General features: G+C 42.9%; 1 protein-coding gene across 6 annotated transcripts in view; it reads left to right on the forward strand.

Annotated features, from left to right (window-relative positions):
* The window catches only part of DGKH (diacylglycerol kinase eta), a 178616-nt gene that overhangs the window by 127867 nt on the left and 28578 nt on the right, over window positions 1-22171 (forward strand). For all 6 annotated transcript variants that reach the window (XM_064174711.1, XM_064174729.1, XM_064174731.1 and 3 more), the window contains 10 exons: window positions 491-653; window positions 3906-4014; window positions 4295-4434; window positions 6906-6990; window positions 10106-10191; window positions 11717-11816; window positions 13502-13778; window positions 14221-14349; window positions 19602-19736; window positions 21663-21780. In XM_064174711.1, the coding sequence (XP_064030781.1) occupies window positions 491-653; window positions 3906-4014; window positions 4295-4434; window positions 6906-6990; window positions 10106-10191; window positions 11717-11816; window positions 13502-13778; window positions 14221-14349; window positions 19602-19736; window positions 21663-21780 (1342 nt within the window). The remainder of the gene's footprint in view (window positions 1-490; window positions 654-3905; window positions 4015-4294; window positions 4435-6905; window positions 6991-10105; window positions 10192-11716; window positions 11817-13501; window positions 13779-14220; window positions 14350-19601; window positions 19737-21662; window positions 21781-22171) is intronic.

Genomic DNA, 22171 nt, shown 5'->3' on the forward strand with positions numbered 1-22171 from the left:
ATTCTGTTACAATTAATAGTGTAGCTTCAGTCTGAAGAAAACAAGTCTCATCTGGCAGCAACTGATTACAGTAACTTAAAATCTGTGTGGACTCTTAGAAAGCTCATACAGAGGCGGAGGATCCAGTTCAACTGAGTAAGGTTAACAAAAAATCAGATTAAAAACCAAACACTTGTAACTGAAATATATCTTTGGTTATTAAGTAGCCTAGAAGGTTAAGAAACCTCTTCACTGTGGAAATAAAGTTATTGTCTTCAGGATTTTACTAAATCTGGGCACTGAAAAATACAGCAAAGACTAAAATGAACCAATAAATCTTGAACTATTGTTTTCCTTGCGGGAGTAACATTGAGTTGAGCATTTACATAGTGCATTATAAAATGTACACCTTTTGTTCTTCATCCCTTTCTTCCACTGTCCCATGATTTCCTTTTGTGTTGTTCATATTAGAAAGCCTTATTTATTTCATTCTTTCTGACTATGTTCACAGGTTTCTGGAAAGCCACATGCCCGCCATCCTGTGCCAGTCCTCTTTTAGTTTTTGTTAACTCAAAGAGTGGAGACAATCAGGGAGTAAAGTTTCTTCGGCGATTCAAACAGTCCTTAAATCCAGCTCAGGTGTTCGATTTAATGAATGGAGGACCTCACTTAGGGTAATGACCTTGAAAATCTTGAGCAGTGCCTTTGTGCAAGGGAATTTAGTGTGATGTGTAGTGCTGTGTTGTCTCCTCATTGCTCTATCACCAATGTCTGCTGTAACTTTCTAATTCAAAGCTAAGAGATAACAGAATGTCAGGTTGAATTCTGGTAGGTGAAGAGATTGTAGGCTAATATTTTTCTTTTTAGAAAAACTCACTTGAAAACTCAGAACCAAAACCCATCAGTCTTGAGTGTTGTGTGGCTTTTTGCCTAGCTTTGACATCTGTTACTGTTAAGGTTCAAAACATCAGAAATGTTTAGATGCTTTCCTGAATCTGGGCTTTCATGCACACTTGCCTCACTGCTTTTATTCCATTTTGTATGTGTAATTCAGATACTCTTGTTACTTTGCAACTGTACTCTGCATCTTCTGAAATTCTGCACAGAAATGTCAGTGGGGGAGTCTGCAGTGGGATGATGGGCAAGTACAGCAGAACTTTTGTCATCTGAAAACTACATTGAAAATGTGATTTAGGCACAATGGTCAAGAAATGAGCATCTCAGCACTGGTCAGGCCACACCTTGAGTACTGTGTCCAGTTCTGGACCCCTCAATTCAAGAGAGATGTTGAGGTTCTGGAAGGTGTCCAGAGAAGGGCAGCAAGGCTGGTGAAGGGCCTGGAACACAAACCCTATGAGGAGAGGCTGAGGGAGCTGGGGGTGTTTAGCCTGGAGAAGAGGAGGCTCAGGGGTGATCTTATTACTGTCTACAGCTACCTGAAGGGAGGTTGTAGCCAGATGGGGGGTGGCCTCTTCTGCCAGGCAACCAGCAATAGAACAAGGGGACACAGTCTCAAGTTGTGCCGGGGTAGGTCTAGGCTGGATGTTAGGAGGAAGTTGTTGGCAGAGAGAGTGATTGGCATTGGAATGGGCTGCCCAGGGAGGTGGTGGAGGCACCATCCCTGGAGGTGTTCAAGCAAAGCCTGGCTGAGGCACTTAATGCCATGGTCTGGTTGAATGGCTAGGGCTGGGTGCTAGGTTGGGCTGGATGATCTTGGAGGTCTCTTCCAACCTGGCTGATTCTATGATCTCAGTGAAATATGGAGCGAGAACACAAACCCATTCATCATTCTATTAAAACTCAAGATTGATCATTTGAGAGGTAGGGATGAACTTGGCATAGCAGTGGCCACAGCTCAAGCATCTTTGCTCGTTCATGAAGATTAAATTCATGCACATCCACCCAGATGGAGCATTGCGGTTAAAAGGCTTATTATGAGTTACAGCAACTTGAAACCAATTCTTATATTCGTAAAGTTGCAGAAATAGGCTTTCATGGTAAGTGTGTAAAGAAAGCAAATGTGCAAAAAAATCAGTTCAAGCAGTGGGCAAACAATCCAAATAGAATGCAGCTGTGAATTGTTATAACTAGTACTCTGTTATGGACATACTGTGTTAACTCTTTACATTGTAGTATTCTTTATATGCTAACCCTGATAAGCAGAATGTGCTCAAAGTTCATTTTGGCAACATTTGGTACATGTAATTACAAAGATAAATAATGGTTCTTTTGAAGTGGAGAGAATTTCTGAGAGAGGACCATCTGAAAAATCTATCTGTCTGCTTGCAAACTCTCTTGCTTCATATGTTAGTTACTAGCAGCAGCATGGTTCACGAGTCTCACTTTGGTTTTGTACAGTAATCATAGGTCAGATTGGTTGTTTTTAAGTGTTTTCCCCAAACACTTTCCTAAGAGAGGTCCTTACAAGTTATTCTGTCAGGTCATGCTGACTTTTTTCCCCTTCTTTTTCTAATTGATCTGAAAAGCAGAGCTGTATTTCTGGGAGGTTTCTCTTTTCTCAGGGTAGGAGAAATTGTTCTGGTATCAACATTCAACCTTTTTTTTTGCCCCTTAAATATCTGTATCTTTTATTCTGAAGTGGTATGTGCCTAACATATACAAGTTGCATGATTTTCTTCAGAAGACAATGTAAATCTGTGATCTTAATACATTGCTTTTTAGAGATGGTACACATTCTGGAAAATAACATGCATTAAAATAAACATCTTTATTTTTCTTATTTTAAGAGTTTATGCTTTCCAGTTCTTTGGGTTTTTAAGTTTAAATCCCTCTTGTTTTTACCTCTTGGCTGTTTCTTAACATCTCATTCCTCCTTCATCTGTGTCTCACCTTTCTGCTTGTTCTGTCTCTTTTGTCCTCATTTTAGTTGATTGGCTAGGGCTGGGTGCTAGGTTGGACTGGATGATCTTGGAGGTCTCTTCCAACCTGATTGATTCTGTGATTCTATACCGACCAAGTGTTCTATCCTAGGGGTGTTAAAAAGAGAGAACAAGAGAACAGGAGAAAGTGCCATAGGACACATAAGCAGAGTACAGCTTGAAGGACTCAATATGAAGTACTTTCATTTGTCTTAACACAGTTGTGGTCACCTTATGTGTAGTAATTGCTTTCAATGGTCTTTGCATTTAGTCATTCATGCTTTGGCAGAAGCCTGTCCTGTAGAGCCCATCCTGTCCTTGTGTCTTAATCTGTTGTCGTGAAAAATCCCCAGTGGTGCCTTGTACTTCTGGCTGAATGGGAAGCACATAGCAACTGCAACTTCATAGCTTAGTTATAGTTAAAAGAAACCTAATAAGAGTACTACAACAATACTAATAAAATCCTGAAAACAATATCAAGAGATTTTTTTTAAAGTCAAGTCTGACATGTTATTTAACTGAAGGAAGGTTGTAGCCAGGTGGGGGTTGGTCTCTTCTCCCAGGCAAGCAGCAACAGAACAAGGGGACACAGTCTCAAGTTGTGCCAGGGGAAGTCTAGGCTGGATGTTAGGAGGAAGTTGTTGGCAGAGAGAGTGATTGGCATTGGAATGGGCTGCCCAGGGAGGTGGTGGAGTCCCCGTCCCTGGAAATGTTCAAGAAAAGCCTGTCTGAGGCACTTAGTGCTATGGTCTAGTTGAGTGGCTAGGGCTGGGTGCTAGGTTGGAGTGGCTGATCTTGGAGGTCTCTTCCAACCTGATTGATTCTCTGATTCTAAATATCAGAATAAATGGAACACACAGCAATAGGTGAGATTCAGATAGGTTTCTTTTGTAAGTAGATGGTTGTATCCACATACCCCAGAACAATGAATGAAAGAACATAAAGGTGCCATGCACCATATTTTCTTGTTAACAGTTGCTAATGAGCATAATTGCTTTCTCACTAATGGGCATAGCTGGCTCCAACAGGCTGTGTTTTTCCCTGCAGCTTGCGGTTGTTTCAGAAGTTCGACAACTTCAGGATTCTTGTGTGCGGCGGCGATGGAAGTGTGGGTTGGGTCTTGTCAGAAATTGATAAGCTCAGCTTGCACAAGCAGGCAAGTGTGCATGCTTCTTTCCCTTGACTGTACTAGACTTAATTTTGCTTGCTCTTCCTTGAATTGGTTCTTTGTCATATGTAAGGGCCAGACTCATAGTTGCTGCTAAAGAAAATGTTCACACGTGGAAAGAGGAGAATTGCACAATTCAATTTACAGTCTTTAGACAGCAGCTGTGTAATTAGCATTTGTTGCTTGAAACAACAAGCATTTGTAATAGTTTGTACCTTTTCCTTCTAGTAGTTTTCACTAGTAGTTTTGCTCCTGTGTTGTGTTTCAGTGTCAGTTAGGGGTGTTACCCCTTGGTACTGGAAATGACCTTGCTCGTGTCCTTGGCTGGGGAGGATCCTGTGATGATGACACTCAACTTCCTCAGATTTTGGAGAAGTTAGAACGAGCCAGCACAAAAATGTTAGACAGGTAAACCCAAATGTGAATATACATGATTTACTAAGAGGTTCAACTTGTGTTTCTTTGGATTCTTCAAGATGTTCAGTGGTTTTGGTTTATAGGGTGCAGAACATAATTATGAGGGAGCCCTCATAATGAGGACAGTTCAACATAATTGAAGTGAACAGGCAGAGTGGAAAGTGATTGATGAATCTAGGAAGTGTGTTGGCCAAAGATGAACAAAAGGTGAGAGTTTGTGGCATAATTGATGAATCTAGGAAGTGTGTTGGCCAAAGATGAACAAAAGGTGAGAGTTTGTGGCATAACTGATGAATCTAGGAAGTGTGTTGGCCAAAGATGAACAAAAGGTGAGAGTTTGTGGTATAACTGATGAATCTAGGAAGTGTGTTGGCCAAAGATGAACAAAAGGTGAGAGTTTGTGGTATAACTGATGAATCTAGGAAGTGTGTTGGCCAAAGATGAACAAAAGGTGAGAGTTTGTGGTGTAATTGCTGAAGCTGCATAACTGCCTGTTACAAGAAGTTGTAAACATTAAGAAATTGCATATCCATAAAACCATCTTGGGCAGTTTTATGGACTCCATGCATGCCATTAAAAAACATTAAAGTCAGCATATTTACTTCTGGAAGCACCTGAGCTTTCTGTCCTACATGTGGGGAGAGGTCACACTCTGTGCTGTCATCTCTTCATACAATTTCCTGAGATATCAGCTGTGGACAAGATGTTGTTCTAACTGGAATTGTGGATTGATCCATTACTAGTATTACTGTTTGAGGCCTTTTCTTAGTTAAAACTAAGAGATCTTTCCACTCCTCCTTTTGTGTGGTTTCCATCTATACAGCAAAGAAGCAATCCTCTATTAAAAAGAGAAGAAGGTTATCGTTGCAATGAATCATAGAATCATAGAATCAACCAGGTTGGAAGAGACCTCCAAGATCATCCACTCCAACCTAGCACCCAGCCCTATCCAGTCAACTAGACCATGGCACTAAGTGCCTCATCCAGGCTTTGCTTGAAGACCCCCAGGGACGGTGCCTCCACCACCTCCCTGGGCAGCCCATTCCAATGCCAATCACTCTCTCTGTGAAGAACTTCTTCCTAAAATCCAGCCTATACCTACCCTGGCACAACTTGAGACTGTGTCCCCTTGTTCTATTGCTGGTTGCCTGGGAGAAAAGACCACCCCCCACCTGGCTACAATGCCCCTTCAGGTAGTTGTAGACAGTAATAAGATCACCCCTGAGCCTCCTCTTCTCCAGGCTAAACAGGCCCAGCTCCCTCAACCTCTCCTCATAGGATTTGTGCTCCAGGCCCCTCACCAGCCTTGTTGCCCTTAGGGTTTCATACTGTCTGTGCTGTGGAGTACTGCCCTTTACCAGGGGAAAAAATTAAACATGTCAATGAAGATAGTTCACTGTTTGCTTTGTTCTCATGCCTGCTTCCCCTGGTTGAGATAACAAACTGATACTACCTTAGAGCCTTTTCTCTGGGAACACATCTATTCTCCCTTTGACTTCTGCATTAGCTCACACAAATTCCTTCATGTTGTCCCTTCTGTCGTGGTGTGAGTGGAGTTTGAAAGGTTTGTAGAATCACAGCACGCTGGGGGGAGTTGGAAGTGAGATCTGGAGATCATCTATCCCAACACTCCTTCTAAGGTAGGGTCACCCAGAGCAGCTTGCACAGGAGCATGTCCAGGTGGGTTTGGAATCTCTCCAGAGAAGGAGACTCCACAGCCTGCCTGGGCAGCCTACTCCAAGGCTCTGACACTCTCACAGGAAAAAAAGTTTCTCTTTAAGTTCAGCTAAGCTGGGGTTGCTCAGTCTGGAGAAGAGGAGGCTCAGGGGAGACCTTATTGCTCTCTTCAAGTACCTTAAAGGAGACTGTAGCCAGATTGGGGTTGGTCTCTTCTGCCAGGCAGCCAGGGACAGAACAAGAGGACACAGCCTCAAGCCGTGCCAGAGCAGGTTCAGGCTGGAGGTTAGGAAGAAGTTCTTCACAGTAAGAGTGATTGGCATTGGAATGGGCTGCCTGGGGAGGTGGTGGAGTCCCCATCCTTGGAGGTGTTTAAAAGGAGACTGGAAGAGCCACTTGGTGCCATGGGTTAGTTGATCAGAAGGTGTTAGGTGATAGGTTGGACTGGATGATCTCAAAGGTCTTTTCCAAGCTGGTTAATTCTGTGATTCTGTGAATGTTTTGCTGGAAAAATCTTTGCTGCCTGCATCAAACATCTCACAGTTTGTTCACAAGTAAAGCTCATCACTAACAAATAATCTGGCCACTACAACAAATTACCACTGTTCATTATTTCACTCATCCATAATTAGCATAAAACTGAAAATTAAACTGCCTTTTTTTTTTTCTTCTTCTTTTTTTAGTAAATTGATGTGATTGTTCTGACAATGGATCTTAATTTGGGTGATATGTTGGAGAAAAGAGAAATCAATCTGGAACCTTAAAAGTGGTTTTATTTCTTTCAGGTGGAGTATAATGTCATATGAACTGAAATTACCAGCAAAGCCTTCTATTCTTCCAGTGACTGCAGAAGAGGTGGAGGAATGCCAGGTAGACTTACTACTTCTGTTGTTGTTGTGTCATATACCTAACTTGGATCTTCTTGAAGGACAGCATTTAGAATTGAGTCACTTGTGTGAAAAATAGGAACAGAGAATTTTCTGGTCTGCCAACTGAACTAAGCTAATGCCTGTTCACAGATTGTATCTCAGGTAATCAGGGTTTCAAGTTCTGCATTATTTGCCAAAACTGAATGAAGGTAAGAAGTCTTCAAGCAGATAAACCAGAAAACCTTTGTCCTGTAAAAAAAATTATAGATATGGGTTATAAATTAGTTTACATATTCCAGATGATAATCTTATGCGTTGGTTGGTATGCAATTGTATGGTTTAGCATGATCTTATTGTATAATAATTTTATATATACTACAGTACCTGCTGGAGAGCAGCCAGACAGAGAGGGATCTGGGGGTGCTGATTGATACTCACCTGAACATGAGCCAGCAGTGTGCCCAGGTGGCCAAGAGAGCCAGTGGCATCCTGGCCTGCATCAGGAATGGTGTGGTCAGCAGGAGCAGGGAGGTCATTCTGCCCCTGTACTCTGCACTGGTTAGACCACACCTTGAGTGCTGTGTTCAGTTCTGGGCCCCCCAGTTTAGGAGGGACATTGAGATGCTTGAGCGTGTCCAGAGAAGGGCGACGAGGCTGGGGAGAGGCCTTGAGCACAGCCCTACGAGGAGAGGCTGAGGGAGCTGGGATTGGTTAGCCTGGAGAAGAGGAGGCTCAGGGGAGACCTTATTGCTGTCTACACCTACCTGAGGGGAGGTTGTGGCCAGGAGGAGGTTGCTCTCTTCTCTCAGGTGGCCAGCACCAGAACAAGGGGACACAGCCTCAAGCTACACCAGGGGAGATTTAGGCTGGAGGTGAGGAGAAAGTTCTTCACTGAGAGAGTCATTGGACACTGGAATGGGCTGCCTGGGGAGGTGGTGGAGTCGCCGTCCCTGGAGCTGTTCAAGGCAGGATTGGACGTGGCACTTGGTGCCATGGTCTAGCCTTGAGCTCTGTGGTAAAGCTTTGGACTTGATGATCTGTGAGGTCTCTTCCAACCCTGATGATACTGTGATACTGTGTGATAAATCTATATTTTTTTATATTTATTAAGGCAAAGTATTTGTTCTCTTGGGTTTGGAATAAGCACTGGAAAAAGCTCAGCATTTCAAAGCAAGGGTTGTACTCTGAAATCATGAGAGAAGATCTTAACAGCTTGATTTAATTCAGGTGACAACCAGCTAGCTTTCTCTTTGTTCTTCCAAATCACACTGGTCCCAAAGAAAACCTTAGTCTGTCTTTTAGACTAGATTTGCCCTTGTACTGTCTGATGAGGTTTTGATTTCGAGATGGAGATGCTTTAATCAAATTAATTGGCATGAAAAGCCTGACTGTAAATGGGAAAATAATATATTCCTACAAAAGTTCATGCATATCAATTTGAGCTCAAAATGTACTTGAGAAGCAGTAATTAATCATCAGACTCTTGAATAATTTAATAATTCAGTCTGTTTTAATTGGAAAGGAGGTTACAACCTTTGACAGCTTGCCTGGATGTAGAGATGCAAAAAGGTTGGGCTCCACTGGCTGGGATTTCAATGGTGTCACTTTGCATACAGCTCTGTTTCTAGTGTCAGCAATGTGGATTGAGGCTTTATCTTTTCTAATTTGTCAAGACAGTTAACATTTTTTTAGTGTATCTTCATCTTGTAAAAGGAAAAAAAAATCATACATGTTTTCTTCTAGTTAGGTCTGGCTTTGAAATTGTGTTTAGCCCTTTGTGGAAGTGGAAGGAACTACTCATATAAAACATCAGCTCTGTAGTATATAGTTAGCTCTGGGCTGGACAAAGCTCTTTTCTTTTGAGTACCCTGCTTGATTTCTATTTTAATGGATTTTTTTTGCATTGTTTATTGAGTTCTGTTGTTTCTGGAAAAAAAAGAATGATTAAGCTTTCAGTTGGTAACAGGAACAGTGTGGCCAGTAGGACAAGGGAGGTTATTCTGCCCCTGTACTCAGCACTGCTCAGGCCACACCTTGAGTACTCACAGTATCACAGTACCATAGTATCATCAAGGTTGGAAGAGACCTCACAGATCATCAAGTCCAACCCTTCACCACAGAGCTCAAGGCTAGACCATGGCACCAAGTGCCACGTCCAATCCTGCCTTGAACAGCTCCAGGGACGGCGACTCCACCACCTCCCCGGGCAGCCCATTCCAGTGTCCAATGACTCTCTCAGTGAAGAACTTTCTCCTCACCTCCAGCCTAAATTTCCCCTGGCACAGCCTGAGGCTGTGTCCTCTTGTTCTGGTGCTGGCCACCTGAGAGAAGAGAGCAACCTCCTCCTGGCTACAACCTCCCCTCAAGTAGTTGTGGACAGCAAGAGGACGTACTTAGTTTGAGAGATACTTTTCTTGTTATAGAAATAAAATATGTGGGATTATAACAATTTGGATTGTTGTAAGTGTTGTAAGTGCCTCATGGACAGTTTTTAGCTTAGGAATAACTTAGTGTTTTCTCTGCAGAAAATAACCATCTATCAAGTTCTCAGATGCAGTGTTTGTCTTTGAATATTAATAATGTGGTATATAAAATGTACCAAGCAGGTAGAATCTACATTGCCAACTGCTTTTCCTTGTATTATATCTGAAATAGAGACAAGGAGGCTCAGGGGTGACCTCATTACTGTCTACAACTACCTGAAGGGAGGTTGTAGCCAGATGGGGTTGGTCTCTTTTGCCAGACAACCAGCAACAGAACAAGGGGACACAGTCTCAAGTTGTGCTGGGGGAAGTCTAGGCTGGATGTTAGGAGGAAGGTGTTGGCAGAGAGAGTGATTGGCATTGGAATGGGCTGCCCAGGGAGGTGGTGGAGTCACCATCCCTGGAGGTGTTGAAACAAAGCCTGGCTGAGGCACTTAGTGCCATGGTCTGGTTGAGTGGCTAGGGCTGGGTGCTAGGTTGGAGTGGATGATCTTGGAGGTCTCTTCCAACCTGCTTGATTCTATGATTCTATGAAATGAAAGTTGTGCTGGTTTTGGAGGTGCTCTAGCTCACTACTCAGCATTAAACTGTTGAAACGTGTGGAAAGGGAAGAATTTTTTTCTCTGTTTTCAGATATCTGCTTATGAGGACTCAGTTGCTGCTCATCTGGCAAAAATTCTCAATTCTGATCAGCACTCAGTTGTCATATCATCAGCCAAGTGAGTTGATTGCTTTTATGTACAATGTGTGGGATAAATCCCCTGCGTAACATCATCACCATAATTACCTTCTGTCTAAGCCTGATTATCTTATAGTTGGCCTGACTGGCTTGGCTTTATGGATGTTGATTTGTATTTTCTGCAGTAGAAGAGTATTTTCTGCACAATTTTCATATGGCCCAATTTTAATGAATAGCTTAATACTAAACACATGAACATTAAATAAATATATATATATATATATAGTATTCATATAAAGTGTTTTTAAATCACTCCAAATCAGCATGCACCATAAACATGAAACTTACTAATGTGGATTTGTGATCTTGTTCACATTACATTTTCTCTGGGGTGTTTTCATGCATATCCATATCTTCAAGAGGACAAACAATTTTACCAATGTGAAGCAGAACTTCAGGATAAGTAGCTTTGCTATATCTCTGTCTATCAATTCAGTCAACCCTTCAGACAACAGGGTGTTTGTTTTTTAACCCATACTAAAGCACTTTTGCCATATCTCTGTCTATCAATTCAATCAACCCTTCAGACAATAGGGTGTTTGTTTTTTTAACCCATACTAAAGCACTTAAAATTGAGAGGTAATTACTGGTCAAATTGTGAACACCACATGAAATCAGAAATATTCTGTATATATTCTATGGGAAACAAATTAAAATCTTACATTTTGCAATAGGCAAAAGACCAGTCCTAGAACCTTCAAAATTACACCTGAATGTCTTCTTTTTTTCCTGCTGAAAGGAAGTGAATAAAGCTTAATTTTCCAAGTATCCATAAGGCTTGTTGAAAATTGAAGGACAAGATATTGTTGTAGCTCCAGATTGTAAATTGGATCTGTGTCTTGTTAAATTCTCTTTAACTTCTGTCAAGAAAATTTCAACCAAATGAGGAGTACTAACCAATTATCCACACCTTGTTAGTGAGTTTGCTGCCTGTCTGCAGTGTGCTGTTGTAATAAGAAACAAGTCTTTCTGATTTACACAAGGAAAATTCGTTGCAGCCCCTGTAGTTTGTGTAGATATGCCTCAGGGTTGGCTGTGGTTCAGAAGCCTGAGCTATGCCATGGGATATGTGTGGCCATATGCTTTCATCTACGAAGTGCTCCAGCAGAGTCAGTAGATTTTCATCCTGGTTTCTAGGCTTCATCTTTGCATGGGAGTTTGCAGGAGTGCTTGAACTTACCAGAGTTGAATGCAAGTTTTCTAACTGCTGGTATGGAAGGTGTGCCAGCAAGAGAATTAATCATCTTTATTTCAGTTCTTAGAAACAAGAGGCTTGTGTACAATGAATGTAAAGGCTTAGATAAAAAGGAGGGAGAGTTTTTGTTTTAAAGCTCATTTCAGTTTTTCAAGCAGAGGAAAAGAGTCTGCTTTATGTATGATCACAGAGAACAGTTTCCAACAAGAATGCAGCGTGCATATAGATAAATTGTTGTAAAAATGTAATGTTAAAAACCTATTATTTCATTTGATGTCTCCCCTTTCCTCTTTGTTTTTCTTACCTGAAGAATATTATGTGAAACTGTAAAGGACTTTGTTGCTAAAATAGGGAAGACTTATGAAAAACCAATGGAAAATGCAGAGGAAGCTGATGCCATGGCCATTAAAGTAAGACTACAATGATGTTTTGGTTTGAAGTTGTGAGGTGGTTAAAGTTTGTACATTATGGGTGCTTCATTTTTTGCTTGCTCCAAGATGTCCATTCAGCCACTGACTTCAAAATTCTTCTCTCCTTCTTGTATAGAACAGTTATTTTCAAAGCATCTTTAAAGTCTTTTTCTTCATAAAGTTCATGGTAGATAGGAAATATTTTTCATTACTAATTATACTTTCAAGGGTTAAGTCAGCTACAGGAAAAAATGGAATCATGAAGAGAGGGTACTGGGAGGATGAAGGGAAGAGAGACTACAACATTAAAAGTAATACTTTAAGATACAAATTGTAGAAATTGTGTTGCAAAAGCATTGGGGGGGGGAAAAAATCCCAAAAGGATTTGGTCTGAGGCATAAAATTTGCATGAGCTGAAAAGAAGAAAGCAAAGTCACTCTCAATAACAGTCAGGAAATGCACTTGCTAAATGTCAATTTGTGGTTCAAAATGAGTTTCTATTTGGTGCACATTCTAGACAATGGATTTGTCTTTTTCACTCTTCCAAGGACAGAGAGTGCTGGTTTCCTTTCCCTTGAGCATGGAAAAGTCACTTTTTCCTTTCCAGTGTACCTAGAGAGCAACTGCATAGTCATGGGCAGAGCATTCAATGGTGTTTGGTTCTGCCTTGAGCCTCTTGCTCTCTGACAACTGACTTGCTTAAATCATAGACTCACAGAATGATTTGGGATGGAAAATACTCAACCCTAACGTACAATCATGTAGCAAAGGCCAGTCTGTGTCTTGTGTCTCTCTATCTCTATCAAGCACAGGATGAGAGGCTTGATTTGAAGTGTGGGATGGAGGCTTGTTTCCTTGTTTTCTGCTGCCACTTGGTCCCTTCCTCACCTCACCACTCCACCTCTCTGCTGAGACCAGAGCTGGGGCCCACATTTCCTACCTCTTGTTTCATCCAAGGCAGCTCAGATTGATCAAAATAGATTTTGGAGAGCTCATACAAGTGTTCTAGCCAGGACATGAAGAGACAATGACCTCTGGCAAAGGTGATGGACGGGAGATGTTTGTGGCCAGGTGGGGTTGGCCTCTTCTCCCAGGCAGCCAGCAGCAGAGCAGGGGGGGACAGTCTCGAGTTGTGCCAGGGGAAGCATAGGCTGGATGTTAGGAGTGGGTGTTTGGGCTGGGTGCTCGGTTGGGCTGGATGATCTTGGAGGTCTCTTCCAACCTGATTGATTCTATTCTATTCTATGATCTAACAGCTGGGCATGTCCCCATGGGCTATCTCCAAACTGAGGTACCAAGCACCTATAATTTCTTACCATGTGTGGTATGGGCAAATCTGTGGTGGCTTTCTGAGCAGGCCTTTGGGAGAAGAATGGGATCTAATAATCTGTACCCTAGTTATGTGACAGGCTGAGTTTATCATGGTGTTTTAATCTGAGTGTAGGGAGTTTTTGTTCTAATTACTCTAATCTGGTTGAATGTTGCAGGATATGTCTGCAAATAAAAAACCTGCAGACCTACTTACAAGCTGATCTTCCACAATCTTGAGCCTGGCTTTGGATTTGGCATAAACAATTACATAGACACTTAAGACATGGACAATTTAATGTAGTTGCTTTCCTGAAAACGTTTGCACATTCACTGCTTGTTTTCATGTGTGTGTATTCTTTTTCACTGTGTCTTAGTGCTCTGAGTTAAATGAGAAGCTCGACCTATTGCTTCAGGCTCTTCACACAGAAGCCCAGGCTGCTCCCATTCTCCCAGGCATCAATCCTCCCATTGTGGAAGAAGACGCAGAGGAGTTTTCAAGCGAAGAGTCTTTGTCTGAAAGTAAAGAGCAATTAGCAGAGTGTGTCTCCAAGTCTTCCACCCAGAAACTCTTCAAACCAAGGGAACAGTTAATGCTTCGGGCAAACAGCTTGAAGAAAGCTGTGAGGCAGATCATTGAGCAAGCAGAAAAAGGTGCATGTCAGCAGTGTTTTGATGCTCACAGATAAAACAATAATGCCTTTTTCTCCCCTCCAGTGGTATAAATTTTCATTATTAAAGTTTGATTTCTGTATTCTTACATAGATACAATCATGCACTTATTGCAAGCTGGAAGGAGAGGAAATGCAGCTCGTTTGGTTGTTGGTGACTGTGCATATAAGAATACAAGCATATGCATGTGTGCACCTCTAAAAGTGTGCTTCTTTTGTAACTGTCATCCTCTGACAAAAGTGGGCATTTTTGGCAGCTAATTCTTATGAGTGGGCAAAGAATTGCTGGACTATTTTGCACTGAATTGTCAATAGAAATAGTTTGCATTAAAGCTAACCACCACACCCCCCCCCCAACAAGCTAATTTTCCATCTATGCAGTTTTTTCCTTTACAAATCTTGAAGTGTTCTCTTTTAATAAGCAGTTGTGGATGAGCAGAATGCTCATAGTGAAGAACAAGTGGACCAGTCTCCACTAGAGTACAGCAAAGAATTGGATGAAGCAAAAGAAGATGAAAAAGAGGAAGATACAAAGGAACTTGAGTCCTCCTCAAGTGAGTAAATTAGGAATAAAGTAGTTTCAAATGATGTGGTCTCCTTATAGTTGCATTCTGCTCCATCATTAGAAATACTGGCATCCTGTGTCACTGGAAACTAGTCACAAGTTTTAACAGATATGGATAAATATAAACTAAGGGGAAAATGATGAGATGAATAGTCATTTGACATGTATTTGCAAAGCTGGGGAAACATTTTTTTGGGGGGAGAAAAGTGCCTGCATTTAATCCAGTGCTTACACTCACTTTTCTACAGGAACCTGAGAAGGGACTAGAACCTAAGGTATGTGGCAAGAGCATGTCTCAGTTGTAGCATTTTAGGGCTTATTGTGGGAATTTCTGTAGAAAGAGTTTCAAATTGTGTAAACCAGATATATTTATTCTTTGTGTTGACAACAATAACCTGATATCTCAGCTGGGAACTTACATTGAGGCAGTTATTGGGACAGAGAGAATGAATATTTTAGTCTTAGGTATGAAGTGCAACAGTGTAAAGCAGGAAGGAATATAATAGAAACTGGAACATGTGGAGAAGTAACAGAAGATTGTCTAATGCAGGACAAAAAATTGAGCCAAAGTCTTCAATATCCTAGAACTCCTTCCTCTGAGAAAATTCTTGCAAGACATAGTTTAGTCTTCCTGGTAGCTGGGTGATGGTTGGACTCGATGACCTTCAAGGTCTTTTCCAACCTTCTTGATTAGGAGGAAGTTGTTGGCAGAGAGAGTGATTGGCATTGGAATGGGCTGCCCAGGGAGGTGGTGGAGTCACCATCCCTGGAGGTGTTCAAGCAAAGCCTGGCTGAGGCACTTAGTGCCATGGTCTAGTTGAGTGGCTAGGGCTGGGTGCTAGGTTGGAGTGGCTGATCTTGGAGGTCTCTTCCAACCTGGTTGATTCTATGATTCTAAATATGGGAGTGGAACATCTCCCTTGTGCAGAAAGGCTGAGGGAGATGGGTCCCTTTTTCTTGGAGAGGGGAGGACTGAGGAGTGACCTCACTAATGTTTATAAATAAGTAAAGGGTGGGCACCCGTGGAGTAGAGCCAGGCTCTTCTCAGTGATGTCCAGTGATGTGGCAAGGGGCAGTGGGTGCCAGCTGGAACATAGGATGTTTCACATAAGCATAAGGGAAAACTTTTTCACCATGAGAGCAACAGAACACTGGAACAGGCTGTCCAGAGAGGTTGTGGAGTCTCCTTCTATGGAGACATTCAAAACCCACATATTCTTGTGTAACTTACTCTAAGTGATCATGCTCCAGCAGGGAGGCTGGATTAGATAATCTTTTGAGGTCCCTTTCAACCCCTATCATTCTGTGATTAGTCTGTTGGTTCCTTATATAGCAGCCAGAAAGCAAACCACTCTACCAAGCTGTTCTTGCTTTCCCAAATGTATAGCCCATTACCTGCTTTGTCCTTGGTCAGATGGACTTTATCAGCTTCTGCTGTGCTTCTGCTTTCCTGCTAGGACCATCACTGCAGGACTCTTCAGGTTGCTTTTCAAAGGAAAGAGAAGACTTGAAATCAGCTCCTCATTGATTTTAAAATGCAATGGAAAGAATCCAGTTAAATAATTTCAGTCAATTACACAAAGCAGTCAGAATATTGAATGATCTGATTTTAAAGCAACTTCCTTGGAAGGTAGCATTTTCATAAAGTAATAGAACAATTTGTCACTAAGATTTCTTTTTGGTTAGTCAGCATTTGGTTACTCTGTAAAATGACACTCAGGGAACAGTCATCTCCTGAAATAGTGTGGTATTAATTTCCACATTCAGGTGGTGTGGTGAAATCTCTCCTTGTGTCCTTTATGAAACCTGCCAGCAAGTCCCTTCAGTGGAAGAATGATTTGGCTGTATTGGACCATTACTTCTTTCCTTGCTTGGTTTTGGCACCAAGTTGGTGCACCCAGAGGGTGCTGGAAGGTGTCCAGAGAAGGGCAACAAAGCTGATGAGAGGCCTGGAACTCAAACCCTATGAGGAGAGGCTGAGGGAGCTGGGGGTGTTTAGCCTGGAGAAGAGGAGGCTCAGGGGGGACCTCATTGCTGTCTACAACTACCTGAAGGGAGGTTGTAGCCAGGTGGGGGTTGGTCTCTTCTGCCAGACAACCAGCAACAGAACAAGGGGACACAGTCTCAAGTTGTGCCAGGGGAGGTCTAGGCTGGATGTTAGGAGGAAGTTGTTGGCAGAGAGAGTGATTGGCATTGGAATGGGCTGCCCAGGGAGGTGGTGGAGTCACCATCCCTGGAGGTCTTCAAGAAAAGCCTGGCTGAGGCACTTAGTGCCATGGTGTGGTTGAGTGGCTAGGGCTGGGTGCTAGGTTGGAGTGGATGATCTTGGAGGTCTCTTCCAACCTGGTTGATTCTATGATTTTCCATCACAGAAGTCAACACTGCATTTTGTGTTGATTAGTAGCTCATGTGCCAGGGTTGTTCATGAGTCTCAGTTTTAGGTGAGCTGCTTCTTACTGCAGTTGGAAGTTTCAGTCTTTGCCATGTTATCAAAGTGGGCAGTGATGCACTGCAGGTCAGCTCTCAAGATGATCTTGGAGGTTTCTTCCAACCTGGTTGATTCTGTGATTCTGTGATATGATAAGATGATCTTGCAAGTCATGAGGAAACAGTGGTAGCTGGTGGATTGCAAAACACATCCTATGCCAAAGTGAGCAAAATTGTTTGGGGTTTATATTTCCATTACCCCAAGCCACAGCAATATCTTCAAAAGGTGTCCTCATGAGGCTCTGCTCTGAAGCTGGTGCCCGTGTGACTTCTGTTGATTTGGAACCTCACATTTCCCTTTCTCCAGGAATGGATGCCAGACTTTCTTCAGTGATTGCCTCTTCACTGGCTCTTCTCCTTTTCCCTTCATTATAGGAATCAATGTTTGTTGGTTGTCATGTTTCCATAGTAGCTCAGAGGATGCTAGCCCTACAGATAATCCAATCCTACTGCCATAAATACAGAATACAAACCACCCCCACCCCCAAATATCTGCATGTGGAAATACATGCAGATATAAACCCCCTTGCTTCTTGGTGAGCCAATTTCTGCTGCTTTGTGTGCTTGATGTGTGTGGAGTAGGGTGCATATTAATGCTGCCAGGGAAAGGTAGGTGTTCAGAGGCAAAGTGTGAAACTTTAGGAGGGACATTGAGATGCTTGAGCGTGTCCAGAGAAGGGCAACGAGGCTGGGGAGAGGCCTTGAGCACAGCCCTACGAGGAGAGGCTGAGGGAGCTGGGATTGGTTAGCCTGGAGAAGAGGAGGCTCAGGGGAGACCTTATTGCTGTCTACAACTACCTGAGGGGTGGTTGTGGCCAGGAGCAGGTTGCTCTCTTCTCTCAGGTGGCCAGCACCAGAATGAGAGGACACAGCCTCAAGCTACACCAGGGGAAATTTAGGCTTGAGGTGAGGAGAAAGTTCTTCACTGAGAGAGTCATTGGACACTGGAATGGGCTGCCCGGGGAGGTGGTGGAGTCGCCGTCCCTGGAGCTGTTCAAGGCAGGATTGGACGTGGCACTTGGTGCCATGGTCTGGCCTTGAGCTCTGTGGTAAAGGGTTGGACTTGATGATCTGTGAGGTCTCTTCCAACCCTGATGATACTGTGATACTGTGATGAGTTCAATTATCTGCAATGAAACATCAGCTTTACACTTTAGAGCTCTGTTTTTATCAGAGCATGAACAGCAGAAGTTTCTCTCGCCTGCAGTTATCCCCACGAGTCTCATCTGGCAAATAAAGAGCAGCTGCTCTGTTGGTTTTCCTATTTAATATAATTGCCTTGTTGCCAAGCAGAGAGACAACAGGCTGTGTGAGCAGCACTGTGAATTTTTCAGTGGCATTATGAAAAATGAATGTCAGTTTCCTTCTGAATATTATATTTTACTTTTAGAGGATCTTCCCAGTCATTTGGTGCAGATAATTCTTTTCCATGTGTTAAATACCTTCCTCTTAGTATTTAATAACTCTTATTAGATGTCACTTGCAGTTTTTACTAGTTTGGTTTAGTTTTCTTTTTTAACATCAGTACACATTTGGCTGTGCAGAGATGCAAATTATTGTGTTGTATTCTTACAGGGACCTGGGGGTACTGGTGGATAGTAGGCTGAAGGTGAGCCAGCAGTGTGCCCAGGTGGCCAAGAGAGCCAAGGGCATCCTGGCCTGCATCAGGAGCAGTGTGGCCAGCAGGATGAGGGAGGTTATTCTGCCCCTGTACTCAGCACTGCTCAGGCCACACCTTGAGTGCTGTGTCCAGTTCTGGGCCCCTCAATTCAAGAGAGATGTTGAGGTGCTGGAAGGTGTCCAGAGAAGGGTGACAAAGCTGGTGAGGGGCCTGGAACACAAAGCCTATGAGGAGAGGCTGAGGGAGCTGGGGGTGTTTAGCCTGGAGAAGTTTCTAATTGAAACTGATTTTCTTTTGATGAGGAAGAGTAAGTTAGAATCTGTCATGATCTAGAGAGGCACTTTCAGGAATGATGGTGAATCGTTTTTGTCTGCTGTGACCAAGCATCTAAACCTCAGGAGTTTTTATTTCATTCCCTTGGAAGTCCAGGCTGGATGTTAGGAGGAAATTGTTGAAAGAGAGAGTGATTGGCATTGGAATGGGCTGCCCAGGGAGGTGTTGGAGTCACCATCCCTGGAGGTGTTCAAGCAAAGCCTGGCTGAGGCACTTAGTGCCATGGTCTGGTTGAGTGGCTAGGGCTGGGTGCTAGTTTGGACTGGATGATCTTGGAGGTCTCTTCCAACCTGGTTGATTCTGTGATTCTATGATTCTATACTTGAAGCAAATAGTGTGGCTGTGTCAATCAGATATTTTCATGGCCTAAGGGTCAAAATAGCTATCTATAGTAAAACTGTTCTAAATGATAAAGTAAAGTAAATACACATTGATTTTCTGATTCAATTTGGATTGTTTCTTTAAGGTGTTTATCACAAGCTTGCTACAACATTAAATACTATTGCATTTTAGGTAGGTAGGCTTTGCTAGCAGCTTGAAGCATAAGTTGAAAACTCCTCACAGTAAATTCCATGCACACTTGGGTTTTTTTAATTTGAGCTTGTAATGTGACCTGTTTCTGAGTTCTCTTTCCTGTGGTTAGAAGAAAAGGGTGGTGGAGGGCAGGGTGGGGGGGAGGATATTTGTAGTGGAATGGTAACAGTTTAATGCTTTTCAATTTTTCCCAGGGATGTAAAAACTATGTATTTGGTAATACCATAATAGGTCTAATCAGTGCTCCTACTTCTACTTTTGCACAGTTAAAACTGCACCAAGATCTCCAGATCGACGTACAAGCAGAGGTATCCATTCTCAGACAGGCTCTTTCTCTGCTCCAGCTTTAGCTGCAAGTAAGGAAAACCTCCCAGTGCTTAACACTAGGATTATCTGTCCAGGTAATTCCTATTTTGTCATTTTGTTTCTGATACTACTTGAACGTTGCCTTCAGTTCCCCTGCTTGCTCTCAAACAATGATTTTTGCTTTGTGCCCTAAATTTGTTGGAACCAGCATAGCTGTCTTCAAGCTGTGTTCACATAGCTGGCAGGGTCAGTTTCCTGATCATTTGGCACAACATAAGAAGTGCAGCAACAGAACAAGGGGACACAGTCTCAAGTTGTGCTGGGGGAGGTCTAGGCTGGATGTTAGGAGGAAGTTGTTGCCAGAGAGAGTGATTGGCATTGGAATGGGCTGCCCAGGGAGGTGGTGGAGTTGCCGTCTCTGTAGGTATTCAAGACTGGGTGGGGCATTTAGTGCCATGGTCTGGTTGAGTGGCTAGGGCTGGGTGCTAGGTTGGACTGGATGATCTTGGAGGTCTCTTCCAACCTGCTTGATTCTATGATTCTAAGATTAAACTAAATAACAAGCTCTAGTAGTCATTTTAAACGGTGGGTTGCCCATTCAGCTACTGTGCTAGCCCGTGAGCATTGGCCTGAAACCCTGAATTTTCTTTTGGTTTTGTGTTTGGTTTGGTTTGGTTTTTTTTTTCTCAATGGTGGTACCTGAAGAGTCAGCTACTGCACTGAAGCCTTTCTGTTCAAGAGAGCCAGATATCTGCAAATATAACTGATATAGGTGGAAATTGAGAGAGAAACACAATAATTCCCTATATGGATAGGGCTGGGTGCTAGGTTGGACTGGATGATCTTGGTGGTCTCTTCCAACCTGGTTGATTCTATGATTCTGTGATGTAATGAATTTTGTGTCTCAGTACGTGGCTTATGTCTGTCTCAGTTCTAATCTAAATTCCCAGAGACTCAAATATGTTTGATAGAACCAATAACAATTTTCTAGAGTGCCCTTCCCTCTTCCCCCTTTGCCAGTGTTGCACCCCAGAGTAACAACTGGTAATACCAGTATGGTTAGATAATTGTTCTCCATTAATCCCTTCATTGCTGTGACACAGTGACTTATATGCCAACTTGGAAGAGGTGTGCATAGCTAGCTTAGTTAAGATTGGGACATGTGGAAGGCTTAAGGTTCTGTGTGAGGTGCAGATAGGTTAAACTTACATGAACAACCTGTAGGGTCAGCCTCCTGCAGCCAGCAGACCCTGCCTCCTGCAGCTGCATGTGGGGGGCTGTTTTCACCATCCTTAGTTCCTGCCTCCGGGATGGGCTCAAGGACACTCCGCAGCATGGGTTGCTCATGGTTATCAGTTCATGTCCTCTGTTAGCAAGAAATCCATCCACACCCCTTCTTTCCCAGAAAAAAGAAAGGGATTAGATGTAGAGAGAGGAAAAGGTAAGCACACCCCAAGAAATAATCTCGCTCCGATTTGGAAGTTAAACAGAAGAAAAGTTGAACAATAAATTTAAAAGGTATCTGAGGTAGGGAAGTTACCTACTCCCTCTCTACTCCACTCTATTTAGACCTTACTTGGAGTACTGCATCCAGTTCTGGGGACCCAAGCACAAAACATATAGGGAAGGGGAAACAAAGACAAAATGTGTCAGTACAACCAGATTCTGATGGTGATGGCTTTGTCTGCCTCGTGGGTGATGGCCACGTGGTAAAACAAAGAGAACCAGGATCAGGATGGTGATGCTGGTAAGCAGGGAGGCAGGGAGCACAGAGAAAGAGAGAACAGGCAGTCCCCCTGCTTTTCTAGACCTTTAGACAGGAAGGGGGAGTGAGCTAACCATGAATCACCTGGTGGTGTTCACACCCACCCCTGGAGAGGGGTCAAGACCACCTAGGGTCAGGTTCAAGGTCACTCCCCCTGGAGGGTTAACCCTGTACAACGTCAATATACGTTTCTCTGCTTATCAAACCCATATTTTTCTGTTGTTCTAATTTTTCCTGTATTTCTTTTTTTGATCAGGTTTGAGGGCTGGTCTAGCTGCTTCTATTGCAGGAAGTTCAATCATCAGCAAAATGTTGCTGGCCAACATCGATCCGTTTGGTGCTACGCCCTTCATTGATCCCGATCCAGATTCCCTGTAAGAAAGATTTGTTCAAAATTTACTGACTTGCTTTAGGTTTTATTTTTGTTGTCGTGGGGTTTTGTTTGTTGTGGTTACTGCTGAGTTTTTTTGTTGTTGGCTACTTGGTTATTTGGGTTGGGGTTGTTTTTTTTTTGGCTGTATTTTCATTTTTGCTTTCTGAAATTCTTGTTCTGCTGTCATTTAGGACTCAAGGTCTGAAAACAGATTGGATTGGGCCATTTCGGTTATGAGTAGTGCAAAACTGTCTTGCAGTGGCCAAAATAATCATGGAATGGTTGGAGCTGGAAGGGACTTTAAAGATTACCTAGTTTCAAGTCCCTTGTCATAGGCAGAGACGCCTTTCACTAGACCAGGTTGTCCAAGGTCCTGTCTAACCTGCTCTTGA

Source organism: Pogoniulus pusillus, chromosome 3 (assembly GCF_015220805.1).
Source record: "Pogoniulus pusillus isolate bPogPus1 chromosome 3, bPogPus1.pri, whole genome shotgun sequence".
Lineage (NCBI taxonomy): Eukaryota > Metazoa > Chordata > Aves > Piciformes > Lybiidae > Pogoniulus > Pogoniulus pusillus.